The sequence below is a fragment of the Desmodus rotundus genome, chromosome 5 (assembly GCF_022682495.2).
Source record: "Desmodus rotundus isolate HL8 chromosome 5, HLdesRot8A.1, whole genome shotgun sequence".
NCBI classification, from domain to species: Eukaryota; Metazoa; Chordata; class Mammalia; order Chiroptera; family Phyllostomidae; genus Desmodus; species Desmodus rotundus.
This window is the reverse complement of record NC_071391.1, coordinates 71,762,626-71,780,235: the sequence shown is the minus strand read 5'-3', so window position 1 is coordinate 71,780,235 and position 17,610 is coordinate 71,762,626. Positions and strand designations below refer to the sequence as shown.

General features: G+C 38.7%; 1 protein-coding gene across 1 annotated transcript in view; it reads left to right on the top strand.

The window, feature by feature from the left end:
* The window catches only part of HEPHL1 (hephaestin like 1), a 65,258-nt gene extending 48,138 nt beyond the window's left edge, over positions 1 to 17,120 (top strand). Inside the window, exons 14-20 of the mRNA XM_024574639.3 lie at positions 1,490 to 1,630; positions 5,314 to 5,420; positions 9,422 to 9,644; positions 10,866 to 11,005; positions 15,254 to 15,416; positions 15,904 to 15,975; positions 16,071 to 17,120. Coding sequence (XP_024430407.2) covers positions 1,490 to 1,630; positions 5,314 to 5,420; positions 9,422 to 9,644; positions 10,866 to 11,005; positions 15,254 to 15,416; positions 15,904 to 15,975; positions 16,071 to 16,273 — 1,049 coding nt within the window. The 3' untranslated portion in view covers positions 16,274 to 17,120. The remainder of the gene's footprint in view (positions 1 to 1,489; positions 1,631 to 5,313; positions 5,421 to 9,421; positions 9,645 to 10,865; positions 11,006 to 15,253; positions 15,417 to 15,903; positions 15,976 to 16,070) is intronic.
* Positions 17,121 to 17,610: the final 490 nt, after the last annotated feature.

Genomic DNA, 17,610 nt, shown 5'->3' with positions numbered 1-17,610 from the left:
GAGGCAAGCCCAGCAGCCCTTCAGCCAGGAGAGCAGGAGGCCTGTCTCATTTTCTGTGGCTCAGGGTGAGGCCTGCACTCCGGAAGTTGCAAAGGGCACAAGGCAGGCACATTACTGCTCGTTACTGCTCCCTGTGACCTACCAGGTCGTAAGTCAGAAAGCACTTGCTGTAACTCACCGGTACAGCAAGGCCTGTGCAATTTAAGTGGTATGAATATACAAGTAGTGATTTTCATTTATTCACACAGATGCCACTCTCTGTAATTATACCCAAACTGACTGTTTAAAAACATGCCTAGAAATGTCCAGCTTTATCATGTTTTTAAAAGGAGCATTTTCAAACATTTTCTGATTCATAACTATTTATTTCCTTCCAAGATAATAATTGTCCAACAAATTTTAGATTTTTTTCAGGGCTTTAGTGGTCTTTCTCAACAAAGCAATTAAAACCATGGTTTGAACCAGTAATGAATGGGTGGGTGTGGTGGGGCCCCTGCCATGAGTATAACACCCTATGAACATAGAATGCAATAAATGCCCAAGGATGTGAATGAAGAAGGAACAGGTCTGAGGTGCTTCCAAAATGGGAGTCTGTTTCCAACCCCCTCGAGGCAGTGCCTTGTGAGGACTGCTGTGTGTGAAATGCTGTCAGTGTGCTGTATGGGCTGGGCAAGCTGCGTGTGCACATTCTGGGCACCAAGAGGTGAAAGGCACCTGGCATGGGAGATGCACATTCCACAGTCATGCTGGCACAGGCATCTCCCGTGGGGTGCAGAACTATTTCCACTGACACACAAGCTGGTTGCTTGTAATGGAAGTGTGTGCATATGAGGAGCTGAAAAGAGACAGCTCATCAAGTATCCAAATACTGAGAAACAGCAAATACTGAGGACATGCACTAGTGAAATCACTGCATAGATCATAAATCAGCATATAAATGTTTTAATTCTGTTCTTATCTTTTGAACCCCTTTAATACACATTATTTTATTGGATTATCATCATCATAAATCCATTTACCAGACAGTGAGCAATTTCAGACTTAACAAAGGTTACATGCAAGGAGATTACAACTGAAAGTCTTCACATCACGGATATGGCTTTTCCTGGGGATTATGTCTAAGCAGTAGCAGAAATTTGTGCATTTATTACTGTATTTTAATGCACTGAAATTAGCACTGTACATACATTACCTTATCTAATCCTACGAGAAAGGTGTAATCAAACCCATCTAACAGAAGAGAAATTTGAGACTCAAGCAAGCCTTGACTGCAAAGCTTCTCTAATAAGTGAAAAAGGCAGGATTTGGACCCAAATTGGTCCAATTGCCAAAATGACATGTTATTTAATACTACATATGTGGCCTTCTAAAAGAAACGCACTAAAGAAACTAACATTTGTTTTATTTTGCCAAATACTGCCTACATTTACATTACATCAGTGTTGAAAAGAGCAAGGATAATGCACACAGACCTGTGTTCTGCCTTCAGGCCCAATGATGCACGCCGAGGTGGGCGACTCTGTCCTCATCATATTTAAGAACAAAGCCAGTCGGCCCTACTCCATCTCAGCCCACGGTGTGGAGGACACAGAGAGGGGGAAGCGACTCCAAGTGCCCATGACGAAACCAGGTAAGTTACCCAGAGTTCTGCTTTGTCCTGATGAGGACACCAGGCTCAAGTCTTTTCTGATCTCTGAAGAGCCTTGAAGAGCTCCTATTAATGTTAATGTGTTCCAGCCATCACCTAATCCCTCCCAATGTGAGATCATCATTCATCCAATGACCAAATGTTGATGGGGGTCCTAGGGTCCATTAGGGACCTCAAAACATACTAAGATGTAATAATAGCTAACATACATTGAGTGATAACCCTGTGCCAGGTGCTGTGCTTCATATTAAAAAAAAAAAAAAACAGAACCTCATTTATCCTCATAATAACCCAATAACTAACAATATTTTATTAAATCTGATGCCATTGATTATAATGACCATCATTATTTTGTTTCTAAAAAAAGAAAAAATAGGCTGCCAATTAAACTTTAGAATGCTGCTGATTGAAAAATACATCCTGACTTCACTTATATTAAATTGTGGGAAAATGTTCATCCTATAATTAATGAAGTACGGTATTGTGTCCATTGAACAGATGACAAAAGCACAGAGGAGTAAAGAACTTGACGAGGTCATACATTAGTAATGGGGGAGCCCCAGTTTCTTTGATTTCAGAGCCTGCCCTCTTAACCACACATTTCTCTCAAGACACTTCAAGTGAGGTTGGAAGAAAAAAAGACAAACAAGATGAATCATTTCAGTAGTAGTGTAGATTTTACATAATGAAATTCTAAGTGGTGAAGAATGTCAAGAATATGTCTGGATGTGTTTATAAAAGTTTCAAAGAAGGAAAATCCATGAAGACTGATTGATTAGTTAGGAGTCCTTGGGAAAAGGAGTAATTAGGTAAAGATTCATACAGGAGGTAGAGATCCAGCTGAGTTTTGAAAGATGCACCAAAGGGAGGGAAGACCTCATAATTTAAGCAGCTTCCCATAACATTTATACATGTGGCTATATTGTGGCTGTAATGAGTCTGTAATAAATGTGAAGAGCCACTGTGACCTTGAGTTATGAAATTGGTAGCAACCATAGGTATAACTACAAGGGAGTTATATTCCATTTTACTTCTTATACATAGTAACATTATAATACTTAATACTACAGTAATTACAATAAGAGTGATATGAACTTTAAAAAGTTAAGATGCATTAAAAAAAAGAAAAGAAAACAATCTCGTGCATCACCAGAAAGTTAGCAAGGTACCTCTATGAGGATGGGATTAGGGGAAGGAAACTCTTCACCCACCACTATTCCAACTGCTTCTGCCACACCCACTCCACCCCACCCCTAGTAACAGAAGCCTGTGTTTTGCTGCTTCAAGAAACTTTTCATAAACGTCCTAGATGTCTATCTACAGGAAAATATTAAAGTAAATTCTAGAATATCCTTACAATAGACTGTTGTGCAGCCATTAAATGATATTTAAGAAGGTTTGGGCCCTGACCAGAAAGCTCAGTTGGTAGAGAGATCCTGATACGCCAAGGTTGCTGGTCAGGGCACATAGAAGAATCAACCAATGAATGCGTAAATAAGTGGAACAACAAATCTATGTTTCTCCCTCTCAAATCAATCAATCAAAGGTTTGAGTGGCTTGGGAAATGCCTGTGGTATCATGTTAAGGAAAACACAAGTATAGAAGAAACACCCCAGGGAAATAAGCCAAAATGTTAGTAATGGTTATATCTCCATGGTGGTATTTTGAGTAGCAGAGTGATACTTTTTTTTACTTCTTCACATTTTATTGTACTTTTTAGATTTTTATAATGTATGTATCTTGCTTAGATGAAGAGGGAGATGTTTTTAAATGGGTCAAAAAAGCCATTATATAAAGTTACTCATTTTTGATGGTTGAAAGCATGTCCGAGGAGAGAAAGAAGGTTGCCAATCAGGCATCGATGAGGCTCTGGTAGAGCTGTGGACAAGCTGGGGTGACCTGTGAGGCTCTTGTGCCCTCATGTTGAGGACATGCGAGGGACACACCTCCTTTGCGCTGGCTGGCCTTCAAAGAGTCCTTGATGTGAGGGTTATCACAGTGAGGAGAAGAATGATTAGAAAGCGACAAAAGGGCATTTTTCTTACTGAAAGTCAGAAGGAGAGAATCCCCCACAAGGGTCTGGCAGGCTGAAAGGCTTGGGAGAGCCCAGAGATGGGGATAGAAACTAACTTTGTGCAGGAAGTCCGGGCAAACTGGACAAGAGGGCTCAATCTGGGCATGCGTGAGATACCGAGAGCACACAAGCACAGAAGCAAACTAAACAGCCCCTATCAAATTTTTGTTTTTCTCTCATAATTAAATGACTCAGAAAATATTTATTGAGCCTCTTCTTTTTACTTAGAGCTGTGCTTCCTGCTGGGTTGTTCCAACTTTAATAATACCACCCCTGTAGCCATTTGTATTTAGGAAGCTAAGTATCAGTGGTTTATCTTGCAATTAACAAGGCATAACGGCTATAATGAAACTTTATGGAAATTAGACCTAAAGTTATATTGCTAACCCACTGGTGTATGAGCACATATGGAGCAAAGTTACATGTAAACATGATTTTTGTTTTGCTTTGCGGCTCACATTCAGCTATAGGTTGTTTGTTCCGGTGGGTGGGGATAGGACACAGTTCAAAACAAGATGTGGCTTTTATTTGGCACTTTTACCACGTGATTATCTGTTAATTCATGAGTATATTTGTGACTCCTCTGCAAGGCTCTGGATTGGCCACCAATGATGCATAGATATGATGCCTGGCAACAGGGAGTGCATACATTTGTTACTGTTATGTAGAGAAATTAATGCTATTGACTCAATGTGAGGCTCTATCCTAGGTTTTGTTCTTTAATCCTCACCCAAGAATATTTTTACTGATTTTAGAGAGATACAAAGGGAGAGAAAGAGAGGGGGAGAGAGAGAGAGAGCAACATTGATCAGTTGCCTCCCTTACAAACACTGACTTGGAATCAAACCTGCAACATTTCGGTTCGACAATGCTCCAGCCAACATAGCCATCTGGCCAGAGTCTGGGTGTTTTGTTTCACTTAATCCTCACAACAGTCTAACTCACTTTATAAGTAAGGAAACTAAAGGTCAGTGAGGTTAAGTAGCCCATCAAAGGTTGGGTAAGTAGAAAGTCATCGGGTTGAGATTTGGAACTAGGTCTCTCTGATTCTCTCTGGTTCTAACTAGATCTCACCTGCCTGCACATTAAAATCACTTGAGAAGCTTTAAAAAAAAAAAAGATCCTGATGCCGTAGTCCCAGACCTCAGACACTAAGTTCATTGGTTTGGGATGAGGCCTGAGCAGTGAAAGTTTACAAAGCTTCCTGGTGGTTCCGTAAGAAGCCAAGGCTGCAAGCCACAGTAACTCAAGTGAGCTGGAGCATTTGCTCTGGGGAGACAGACATGAAATTTGAGGGGGAAAAAAAGCAGTAACATATAAATTAAGTCTTCATTTCCTGAATAAACATGAGTTAATAACAGAAAGCATCCTATAGGGAAGGCTGTAGTCTGCAATGAAAGATCTGCCACTTTGAAACTGCAGAAAATCAAGATATGAGTTTCACGGGAACATTTTCTAGTGAATGGGTACTTTTCCCCAGCCATAAATGTTAACCAACATTTACAAAGGTCTGTTTGTATTTTGTCAGCTAAGTCATCTGGAATAGAGGTAACACTAGTAAATCCTTTCTATTTCTTCTCATTTGTTTCAGGAGAAATAAAAACTTACATATGGAGTGTCCCTGAAAGGTCTGGTCCCGGGCCATCTGACCCAAATTGTATTCCATGGGTTTACTATTCAACAGTAAACTTTGTGAAGGTAAGGTGGAGAGAGCAAGCAAAATGCTCATAGTAATATGGCTTTGAGTTAGCTAATAAGTCATCACAACTCTGGTGGGTATATGTGAAGGGTTGTCAGGGTTTAGAGCAGGGTCTCAAACTATGGCCAGGCCCATTTCTTTACATTTTTTATGGTTAAGTTGAGAGGCTATGAAAGAGTCAGTATAGCTAACAATGTAAAAAAATACTTACTATCTAGCGCTTTGCAGAAAATAACAATTTGTTGGCTCTTATTCTAAACAGTGGGGGGGGAGGGGAAGAACAAACAAAATCCCAATGTTTCTTTTTTTTTTGACCAGGTAAATAGATGTGTCTTTGTGAGAGATTTTCCCTGTTTATATTCTATAAACTCTTTACTACCTGTTCTGGCACTTTCTGTTTAATTTTATAGATTTTTTTTTTAAACCCAATGTTTTAATCACCAAATTTAGAAGTTACAAAGTAGTTTGAAGCAAAGAGGTTATATAAAAAATAGCCATAAATAAAAAATATTTTAATATAATTCATACCATGGTTTTTGATGTGTGGAATCCATCCTTTTTAAAGGCATCACCACTGCTCACAGGACTCAGGAAAAGAAAGCACAGGCCAAACATAGTAACTGAAACCACAGACCATTTGAATAATAAATAGGCCAACTTTATGTAGAAATTAAAGGCAAAGATTCACTATTATTTGAATCAGAGATGTATGTGGTAAAACAAATAGTCTTTAATTATATGTCATAAATCAAAGTCCAAACTAAAGTCATGTGTGATAGAAAATGTAAGTATTGCCCATTATTTAAAAAGTAAACATTAGGTTCCGGCCAAGATGGAGGCGTAGGTAGAAACCCCTCACGTCCTCACACAACCAAAAGGAGAGAATAACAATCAGAAATCATAAGTAACCAAAAGCACCAGAAAATCAAACTGCATGGAACTCCCACAACCAAGGAATTAAAGAAAAAATTAACCAGAACAACCAGACCTGTAAGGCAGTGGACCTCACAGGCCAACTCAGAAAAAGCAAGGCAATGCGGCAGCCTCAGGGGCAGGGCTGGTTGGCTGGCTGTCGAACTCCACCAGTTGCTCAGGAGGGGCTGACTTAAGGGGAAACTGAGACTCAGAGCTGTGTGCTACAACTGTGGTTGCCTCAGTGGGAGAAACTCCCAGTCTCACCTGAGAGTTCATTCGTTGAAAAGTACACTAGAGGAGCAGGCGGGCTGCACTGTTCCCTCTCTGGCCCCTCCCCCATGGGCAGCGCTGCAGCAATGAGGGTTGTCTGGCCCCCTTACACCACATTAGCTGAGCCAAGACAAAGAAATATGGCCCAGAGGAAAGTACACTGCAAAGCCTCAGGAAGAACTAAGTGAGGAGGAGATCGCCAACCTATCCCTGGAGAATTTAAAACCCTGCTAATCGAAATGCTCAAAGATCTAATTGAGCTTGGTTGAAAAGTGAAAAAACAAAATGAAGGATACACAAAGTGAAATAAAGCAAAATATTCAGGGAACCAACAGTGACAGTAAAGAAAGCAGGACTCAAAGCAATGATTTGGAACAAAAGAAAGAAAGAAACATCCATCCAGAAGAAAAAGAAGAAATGAGAATTCAAAAAATGAAGAGAGACTTAGGAACCTCTGGGACAACTTTGAACATTCCAATATCTGAATCATAGGGGTGCCAGGAGAAGAACTACAGCAAGAAATTGAAAACTTATTTGAACAAATAATAAAGGAAAACTTTCCCAATCTGTCAAAAGAAATAGACTTCCAGAAAGTCTAGGAAGCCGAGAGAGTCCCCAAGAAGTTGGACCCAAAGAGGAACACACCAAGGCACATCATCATTAAGTTACCCAAGATTAAAGATAAGGAGAGAATCCTAAAAGAAGCCAGAGAAAAGGAGAGAGTTACCAACAAAGGAGTCCCCATTAGACTATCAGCTGATTTCTCAAAAGAAACCTTGCAGGCAAGAAGGGGCTGGAAAGAAGTAAAAAGGCAGGGACCTCCATCCAAGATTACTCTATCCAGAATAGCTATCATTTAGAATGGAAGGGCAGACGAAGTGCTCCCCAGATAAGGTCAAGTTCAAGGAGTTCATCATCACCCAGCCTTTAGTATATGAAATGTTAAAGGGACTTATCTAAGAAAAGGAAGATCAAAAATATGAACAGTAAAATGACAACAAACACAACTATCAACAAATGAACCTAAAAGAAAAGAAAATCAATGAAAACAAAAACTAAGCAAACAACCAGAACAGGAACAGAATCACAAAAATGGACATCACATGGAGGGAGTTCAGTGGGGAGGGGGAAGGGAGGAATAGGGGGGGAAAGGTACAGGGAAAAGCAGCATAATTAGTAGGCATAAAATAGACAGGGAGAGATAAAACATGGTATAGGAAACAGAGGACTCAAAGAACTTATATGTATAACCCATGGACATGAACTAAGGGGTGGGGAATGCTGGAGGGTTAGGGGGCCAGGGTGGAGAGGGTATAAAGGGGGGAAAATTGGAAAAACTGTAATAGCATAATCAATAAAAAATACTTTAAAAAGTAAAAATGATCTTAACCTTCCTATTAAATATTAGATGGCTGCATTAATGTCCTTGAGTTGAACTGGACAGTTCAGGAGTTACAGAGTGACATACAAGACACTTGAAAAAAAATCTTACATTTTGGAATTATGAGAAATGCACACTTTGTACATCCCAACAAATATTTATTGAACACTTGTGATTGAAAATGACTCTGCCAAGTACTATGAGGAATGCAAATATTCTTGTCTTGAGGGAACTTATAATCTTTGGGGAAAATAGTATAGTACACACTCATAGTTGTAACAAAATTCTGAATCTGGTGAATTCTGAATAGGGGTACAGGGAAATGAGAGTCTAGGAAGAGAAAGCATTGTGAGCAAAGCTAGAACGAGGAAAGTAGGTGTGTTTGGGAAATGTTGAGAATCCCATTTAGCCAAGTGGGTAATACGAATAGAAAGCAGTAGGGGATCTTAAGCTAGAGAAACTCATTGAGGGAGCACATGAGGGGTTTAGGGACCTGCCCAGGATTTACATTCTATTCAGTAGTCCATGGAGATTCAATGGGGACTTCTAGATATGGGAGTGATGAGATTAATCTGATGGCAGTCAACAGGAGGGCTGGAGGTGAGCTGAGGTGACCAGAGACTGGAGTGGAGCCGACTTCTAGTCCAGGGTGAGGTAGTAAGCTCCTGCACTAGCAGGGTGGCAGAAGGAAGGGAAAGGAAGCTGCAGAATGGAGAGGCATGGTGAAGGGAAAAGAAACGTAAGATTCGACAGCAAGTGAGATGGGACAAAGTGAAGAAGAAAGAGGAATTAAACACTGAAATCAAGTTTTCTGATCTAAATGATAGGTAATATCATGGCACTGTTAATAGAAATAGAAAATTCAGAAGGAATGGTTTGAAAGAAATAATAAAAGTCCACTTTGTAAACGCTTTGCAAATTTAATTGTCGCAGGAGGAATATCTAAGTAGGAAGTAGGAAATGTGGGAATTTTCCCTCAAAAGAAAGTTTGGGCTGGACAACTTGGTATGGAGGTTATTGATGGTCCTATATCATTTGCTACTCTCCCGGTTCACTTTTACCCGTAAGAAGTGGAATATAAGAACCTGTATATAGCTACAAATACAGACTCACTTGAAAAGCCAACAGAAAGATAGAAATAAGCATTCATCTATTCACTGAAATATTTATTGACCACCTTTTGTTTACTAAACACAAAACTATCTCTGGAGATGCAATGATAGGTAAGGGACACAGCCTCAGCTCTCAAGGAGCTTACGCTGTAGCAAATTTTTAGGAATACTCCTAAATTTTCACAAAGATAACCCTGTTTTTTCAGGGCTTCTTAGTGCTTAGTTTGTATTCAGTCTTTTTACAATGACTTTCTTACAAGCACTTAATCTGTGGTATTAAATTATTTAAAGTCTCTTCTAATTCAGTTTTATTTTCTTTCAGGATACATACAGTGGTTTGATGGGGCCTCTGATTATATGCAGAGAAGGAGTGTTGAATGAAAAAGGAAGAAGAAGTGATGTTGATTATGAATTTGCTCTCTTGTTTTTGGTATTTAATGAGAATGAATCTTGGTATCTGGATGACAATATTAAGAAGTATCTCAATAAAGATCCACGAGATTTTAAGCACACTGATGATTTTGAGGAGAGCAACAGAATGCACGGTATATCATGCACATGATTTAAAAAGAAAACCTTGTGAGATATGCTCATAGAAGTTCCTTTAGCTGTAGGAGGTCCCCAGCTCAGAGACACCTGGACTGAAGCAAGTCCTCTGTAGCTGCCAGCAAGGTTCAGCCAGGCTGTGGACCAGCTGTTTTAGGGAGTTCTGCCTCTGAATGCTGAGATCCCTAAATTATAAGGCTGTGAAGTAATCCTTCAAAGATGAATCATCACTTATTGGTATATTTCTACAGAAATATATTGTAACTTCTAATTGATCAAATTTAAGTGCCTGGTTTAACTGTTTCTGGGACATAAAATACCATCACCAAATTTCTGTTTTAATGGGTCTATGTTATTTAATTCTATGTAATTTAAGTAGTTTTTTTTTAAGTGGGAGTAATGTGTTTAATTTGACACATATGCACTCTCTCACCAAGATCTACTTTTGACCAAAAGTGTAATGAAAGACAGGCTTAGCCCCAGGTCACAAAGCTGGTTAATTGCTAACATAAATGAGAATTAGCCTGATCTCTGCTTCAGCTACTCTTTCCCCTACCAGTTTTGCTTCCGTCTCCCAAAAGTGTCTTAGAATGCTGTTTTTAATGAATGTAACTCATTTGGTTGTGTCATGATGCACAGAATAAAACCTTAATAGAAAGCAAAGGTGGGAGAGTGCCCCATCACGTCAACTCCACTTGAGCTTGCTTTGCTCACTGTGAGGTCATGGGCTCTGCTGCTGTGAAGCTTTTTGGAGTCAGCCAGGCTTAGAAACTTGCCCCAAGGTAGTCCTCAGAAAGTGACATATTAAGGACATAGCTTCTAATTGGTTCAGTTATGATATAGATGAACTTACTTCTTTATGCTTTAGTCCACTCAATTGTAGAATGGCATAAATCCGGCTACCTCACAAATGAGGCTGTAATCTACTCTATAGAAAGAATATACTGAATAAACAAACAAATAAACAGCACACATTGCTACCCAAGATATAGCTTATTCAAAAATAAACTGCTATTTCTCTTTCTAGTTCTCTTTGTTTAAGGATTTCTTAGTAATCTGAAATTTAGGTCTAGAATATGAGGACATTGGTAAGTGCAAATGAGATTGTTCCATTTTCATCGGGCAGATGAGAATGTTGATGACTTAAAGATCTTTTTGAAGCAGATTAATAATGAGTGTCATGTCACTAATCAAAAACTATTTTCTGTTCACCATCTTAGCTATTAATGGCAAGATTTTTGGGAATCTCCATGGCCTCATCATGAATGAAGATACAATGACAAACTGGTATTTGCTAGGAATAGGAAGTGAAGTGGATATACATACCATCCATTATCATGCTGAGAGCTTTCTCTTCAAAGTACGTATAAGGAAAATGCTTTGAGGGAGACATTTTGAATGAAGAAATTCAATGCATTTCCTCTGTGAAATAAGGTTATTTGGCAGTAAGGCTTGTGGGAGGGTGATCGATATTAGAGAATGGAACAGAATAATGTGATTATATCCTTCCCCTGGAGGAAATTTCTTAATATGTACATATATTTTATTGTACTTGTAAAAAAAAAAAAAAAAAACAAAACTCTCCAAGCTTCAGGTGAGAGTTTTCTCATCACTTACATGAGAATAATTCTGCCCACTCTGGATTACACTGTCCATATTTTATGTGAAAGCACCCATAGTATTTTGTCTCCTTTTCTTATCCTTCCTTTTTTCTTTCTCTTTTCTTTTTCCATTTCTTTTCTATGTGATTAGCCCACAGAATAGCCGTATCTAGTAAAAGCTATTTTGAGCTTTGGCTTCGGCACAAAAACTTTATCTTGACTCTTACCCTGGATCATACATATGTGGCCTTCTGCCTCTCTAGCATCTGTACCATATGGTTGGCTCCAGCTATACAGATCACACGGGGAGCTGTTTAAGAAACAAATCTCCAGGCCATACCCCACGCCGCTGAATCAGGATCTCCAGGAATAAGGTCCAAATAGGCTGTCACCTCATGTGCTCCTCACAGTCTACAGCAAAGCAGAATAGAGAAGAATAATCACATCTCATCTGTGGATGTGATTAATCCACATTAATTCTTCTCTAGTTACACAGGAATAAACAGTAATTTTAAACAAACATTTAATATCCTCTTCTCTCTGTGTATTTCTTCAACATAGTTTATGGCACCAAGTATTAGCCTATAATGATTATAGTTTTACATATTAAATGGCTATGCTCGTTTTCAGAACTTGGCTTTTTTTAATTTTATTTTTCACTCACAGTTTAATTCAATATTACTTTGTATGCGTTTCAGGTGTACAGTATAGTAGTTAGACAATCATATAATTTACAGAGTGGTCCCCCAATATTTCAAGTACCCACCTAGCACTGTACAAAGTTATTACAATACTATTGACTGTATTCCTATGCCATATTTTACATCCTCATGACTATTTCATAACTACCAATTTATAGTTCTTGATCTCTTCACCTTTTTCATCCAGTTCCCCAATATCCCTCCCCTCTGGCAACCATCAGTGTAGAATTTGGCTTTTTAAACCCAAGTTTTAAAAATCATATTAAAATTTTACATACATATATAAAATTATTTTATATACAAATTATGTAAGGTATAATTTAGATTGAATAAAATTCACCTGCTTTAGTACAAAGCTCTGTTTTAAAAAACACACCCAGTGGTATATCCAATGCTAATCAAAATATAGAACAGCTCCACCACCACCTAAAAAGTCCCCGTTGCACCCTCCAGAGTCAGCTACTTCCCCATGCTTAACCCCTGGCAAACATGGGCCTATTTTCTATATCTATAGCTTTGCCTTTTCTAAATGTCATGTAAATGGAATCACACAATCTATAGAATTTAAAATCTGACTTGTTTCATTTAGTGTAGGCATTTGAATTGCATCCATCTTGTTGTGTGTGTTAATGGGTTTTTTCTGTTTGACTATTGATTAGCATTCCATTGTATGAATATGTGACAGCTTGTTTATTCATTCTTTTGTTGATAAACATTTGGGTTATTTCCAGTTTTTGATTATTACAAATAAAATCATTATAAATATTTAAGTACATGTTTTTGTGAATATAAGTTTTTATTTTCCCTGGGAAAATACCCAGGAATTGGATTGCTAGGCCATTTGGTGAGTGTATGTTTAACTGGATAAGGAGTTGCCAAACTGTTTTCTGCAGAGGCAGAACCATTTTACATTCCCACCAGAAATGTATAATAATGACATTTATTACACATCCACATCAGCAGTTGGTATCTTCCATTTTTATTTAATTTTTTCTTTGCTATCCCATTAAATGTGTAGTGGTATCTCACTGTTTTTTAATGTCTTTTATTGATCATGCTATGACAGTTGTCCCTTTTTTTTCTCCCCTATATTGCCCTCTACCCTACCAACCACACTCAAACAAGCGTTCTTTCTGCTGGATACTGTATATGTCTGTCCTTCCTTGAATGCCACTGTGTTGACTACGTTAGTGTGACAGTAAGTCTTAAAATCAGGCAGTGATTGTTTAGCTATTCCAGATTTTTGCCTTCCCACATAAATTTGAAAAATAGCTTCAAATTAATATAAAGTAATATTGAATGTCAACTGTAACTGAAAAATAAAAATAAAAAAAGAAATATCTTGTTGATTTCTATTTTAAAAATCCTGCTGGGATTTTGATTAGTATTGTATTAAATCTATACATTGGTTGGGGAAGAATAGCTATCTTAATATTAAGTCTTTCAATCCATGAACATAGTATATCTTTCTATTTGTTTAGATCTTATTTGATTCCTCCCATCAGTCTTTTGTAGTTCTCAGCATTCAGATCTTGCATATATTTTTTCAGATTATTGCTAACACTTGGATTTTGGTGATACTATAAGTAGTATTGTTTTATTTCAATTTCTAATTTTTCATTGCCAATATGTAGAAATGCAATTGACTTTTGTATAATAGGCCTTGTATCCTGCAACTTTTCTAAACTAGTTCTAGTAGCTATTTGTAGATTTTGGGGAGATGGTTTCCTACATAGACAATCATTTTATCTGTGACTAGAGACAGTCTTATTTCTTTTCAATCTGTATACCTTTTATTTCTTTTCTTACCTTATTGCACTGGCTAGAAGCTCTACTATAATGTTGAATACGAATAGTGAAGGTAGACAACTTTTATTTTTTTTAATTTTTTAAAAGATTTTATTTATTTATTTTTAGAGACAGGGAGGGAGGGAGAGAGGGAGATAAACATCAATGTGTGGTTGCCTCTCATGCACCCCCTACTGGGGACCTGGCCCACAACCCAGGCATATGCCCTGACTGGGAATCGAACTTGTGACCCTTTGGTTCACAGGCCCACACTCAATCCACTGAGCCAAACCAGTCAGGGCTGACTTATTTTTAATATTAGGGGAAAAGCATTTAGTCATTCACCATTGAAATAAACTTAGCTATAGATCCTTCTATTCTTAGTTTGTTGAGAGTTTTTTTAATCATGAACTGATGTTAAATTTTCCCAAATGCTTTCTCTGAATCTATTGAGATGATCACATTTTTCATTTTCAGTCTATTGATTAGTCTATTGATTAATCTACTATATAGGTAAATTACATTGACTGATTTTCAAATGTTGAACTTTAACATTTTCATTCCTAGGATAAACTTTACTTTGTCATAATGCAGTACCCTTTTTCTATATTTTTGGACTCAATCTGCTAGTGTTTTCTTAAGCATTTTTGCATATATTTTTATGAAGAACACTGGTGGTAGCTTTCTTTTCTTGTAAGTTATTTGTCTGGTTTTGGTATCAGGGTAATGCCGGCCTCATAATATAAGTTTAAAGTGTTCCCTCCTTTCCTATTTTATGGAAGTTTGTTTAGAATTGGTATTATTTCTTCCTTAAATGTTTGATAAAGTTTGCCAGTGAAGACCTATAGACATGGAGCTTATTTGATAGAAGGTCTTAATATACTTTCGGTTTTTTGAATAGATAACCTGAATAGTTATACATATCAGTTATCACCTTAAGAAATTTGTCCATACCATCTAAGTTATAGAATTTATAAACAGTTGTTCATAATATCACTTTATTACCCTTTGTAATGTCTATAAGATCTCAGTGTTGTCCCCTCTTTCATTCCTGATAATTGCAGTCTGTGTCCTTCTTTTTTTTCCCTTGGTCAGTTTGTCTAGAGGTTTCTATTAGTTATCTATTGCTACCTAACAAATGATTCCAAAACTTAATGTCCTAAAAACAATAAACACTTATTATCTCACAATTTCTCTGGGTCAGGAACTGGGGAATAGTTTAGCTAGCTGGTTCCGACTTAGCACCTTTCATGAGGCTGCGATAAGATGTCAGCTGGCCCTGCAGTCCTCAGGTTTGACTGGGGCTAGACAATCCACTTCCGAGCTCACCTGCAGGGCTGTTGACTGGAGGCTTCAGCTCCTTACCATGTGGGTATGTGGTAGCTGGCTACCACAAGTTTATCAATATTATTGATCTGTTCAAAGAACCAGCTTTTGGTTTCTTTGATTTATCTTGTAATATATTTCTATTCTTGATTTTGTTGATTTCTGCTCTTTATTATTCCCTTCTTTCTGCAGATAGATAAATCTTACCGAGAAGACGTGTATGATCTCTTTCCTGGGACCTTCCAAACTGTTGAACTATTTGCAGATCACCCAGGGACATGGCTGTTACACTGTCACGTGTCCGATCACATCCATGCTGGCATGGAAACCACCTACACGGTCCTTCGGAACATAGGTATGGTGCTATCTACCAGTGATGCCAGGTGATGGCACCAGGTTTCCCATAGACCTTGCAAACAAGGGGCATGGGACTCCCAAGGAGCTCAGAGTCAAGCAAGAGAGACAGACATGTAAACTGTAATCATAACAGAACATGAAACAAGACAAAATAGAATGCAGGGTAGAGGGTTCAGTGGCAGCAGTAGGAAGCTAATGGTTCACAGTTTGGGAACATAAACCAAGGTTCCAGAGAGGCCGTAATGCTTCAGATGGATCTTAAAGGTTGAGTAGAAGCTTCAGAGGTGATCAGAGTAGGAACATTCCAGCCTGTATACTGGAATGAAGGGTAGCACAGTAAGAATCCAAGGAAGACTTACACCTTACAGACACTGACAGGATAAAGGCCTTACTGGCAACATGAAGTAACTCTTGAAACAACTCATGCCACGGAAAGAATCGACTTCTATTGTTTATAAAACAATTAACTTGTCTTCTTTGTCCAGACAACAGGACTCCTTATTCCACCAAGTCTCCTTCTGGAGGAGCATCCCACCCAGCCACTGTGCCCTCCAATGGTAACGACCCCCTCCCTGAACCCTGCATGTGAATCAACAGTGTTTACCCTCCAGGGAAAGGCAGAGGCATGACACCTCACTTTTCTTTTTCACAGAAGAACGTGTCAAGGAGCAACTCTATTTCTTTGGCAAGAACCTGGGTCCTAGAGGAGCAAAAGCAGCCTTGGTCATCCTTTTCATCATGGGACTCCTCCTCCTGATCGTCACGGTGATTCTCTCCCTCAGACTGCGCTCTGCAAGGAACCAGGTGGCATACCGGGCAGTCCAGTCCTGCGCGCTCCCCACGGATGCTCTGTGAACTAGTTGGTCTTGCTCTGCAGGGAAACTGGACAAGGCATTGTTCACCAAGAAAGGCTGACACCGTATCCTGGGTCAGGCTCTGATCCTTAGGACACAATCAAAGCAATATGCTTTTACTTACTTATTTTTAAATGGGCTGTGAAGCATCCTCGGGTGTAAAATACAAAAAGAGGAGAATGAGTGTGACTGATAAAACAGACTCAGTCTGTTCTTGGAATGGATTTGCTCAACTGCAGAGACCCTTTAAAAGATATCTTTGTTTTCCATTTTACATAGTTCTTAGATTAGACAGAGAGTGCTTCCTTAGATAGCCGCCAAAGTTTTTAGATGAACAACTTCAGAAAGAGTTGTGCTGCCTCAGACATCTAACAGGAACAGCACCGATTTTTCAGCCCTGCTACTTGAGGTGCTTCCCTTAGCTGTTCCAGGGAAAACAACTTTCTCATGAGTTCATGGAAATGTCTACATCAGTATCTGCTGATGGAATCTGACCAAATGAATATGTTACAGGCTTTGGCCCCAGACTTGGCCTTTTCCATTTTAATATAAATAGCCTGTGCACTATTTGTTACAAAAGGCGAAGTTATAAGCATTTTAAAAATATTGCTGTTGTTTTTATGCCAACTTGTAGAGATATTTGAACGTTTATGACTCACTTTGTGTTATTTGTTCATACAATATGTTTCTGTGGCAACATCTGTATTTTCAAGAATCAACTAGAGAACTCATTTCTGTTTTTCGGAACGTGGAGGGCTGGGAACAGCCAGTAAGGTTCTCCCACTGTGAGTCACAGACTCCCTGAGAGTTTCATGGGAGCTTCTAAGATGCAGGGAGACTGCAGGAGGCAAGTCTGGGCCTGAGTCTTAAGTCTGATTTTTTATTCACCTCAGTAGTCTTTCCAAGTCTCCATTGTCTAGTAAATAAAAACAGTCTCATCATGTAAGAAACATCAGGAGGAATTCAGCAGTGTAGCTGACTGGTTGGGAGGAGGAGGGAATCACAAAATCCTTGATTCCATGCCTCTTAAAGACAAGGCCTTTGTTGGAGGAGAAAAGGAAAGGAAAGGAAAGGCTAGAAAAACAGAGTCCCCATAGCAATTTTTACACTGTTAAATCAGCTTTCAAAACAAGTATTATAGTTTTCAAGCAATCCATACTCTCTCTTTGCATGCCTCAATGTTAGGTATAAGATTGATAAAAGCAATATTGTTTATTACTAGATTGAGACATTGCCCTTTGCTCAGGGCATGCTGCCCTGTGATGCCAATGCCAACGACAAATGAGTGAGCGTAGTACATCTGCCTTGGCCATGGGTCATTTGGATGTCCAGATGAAT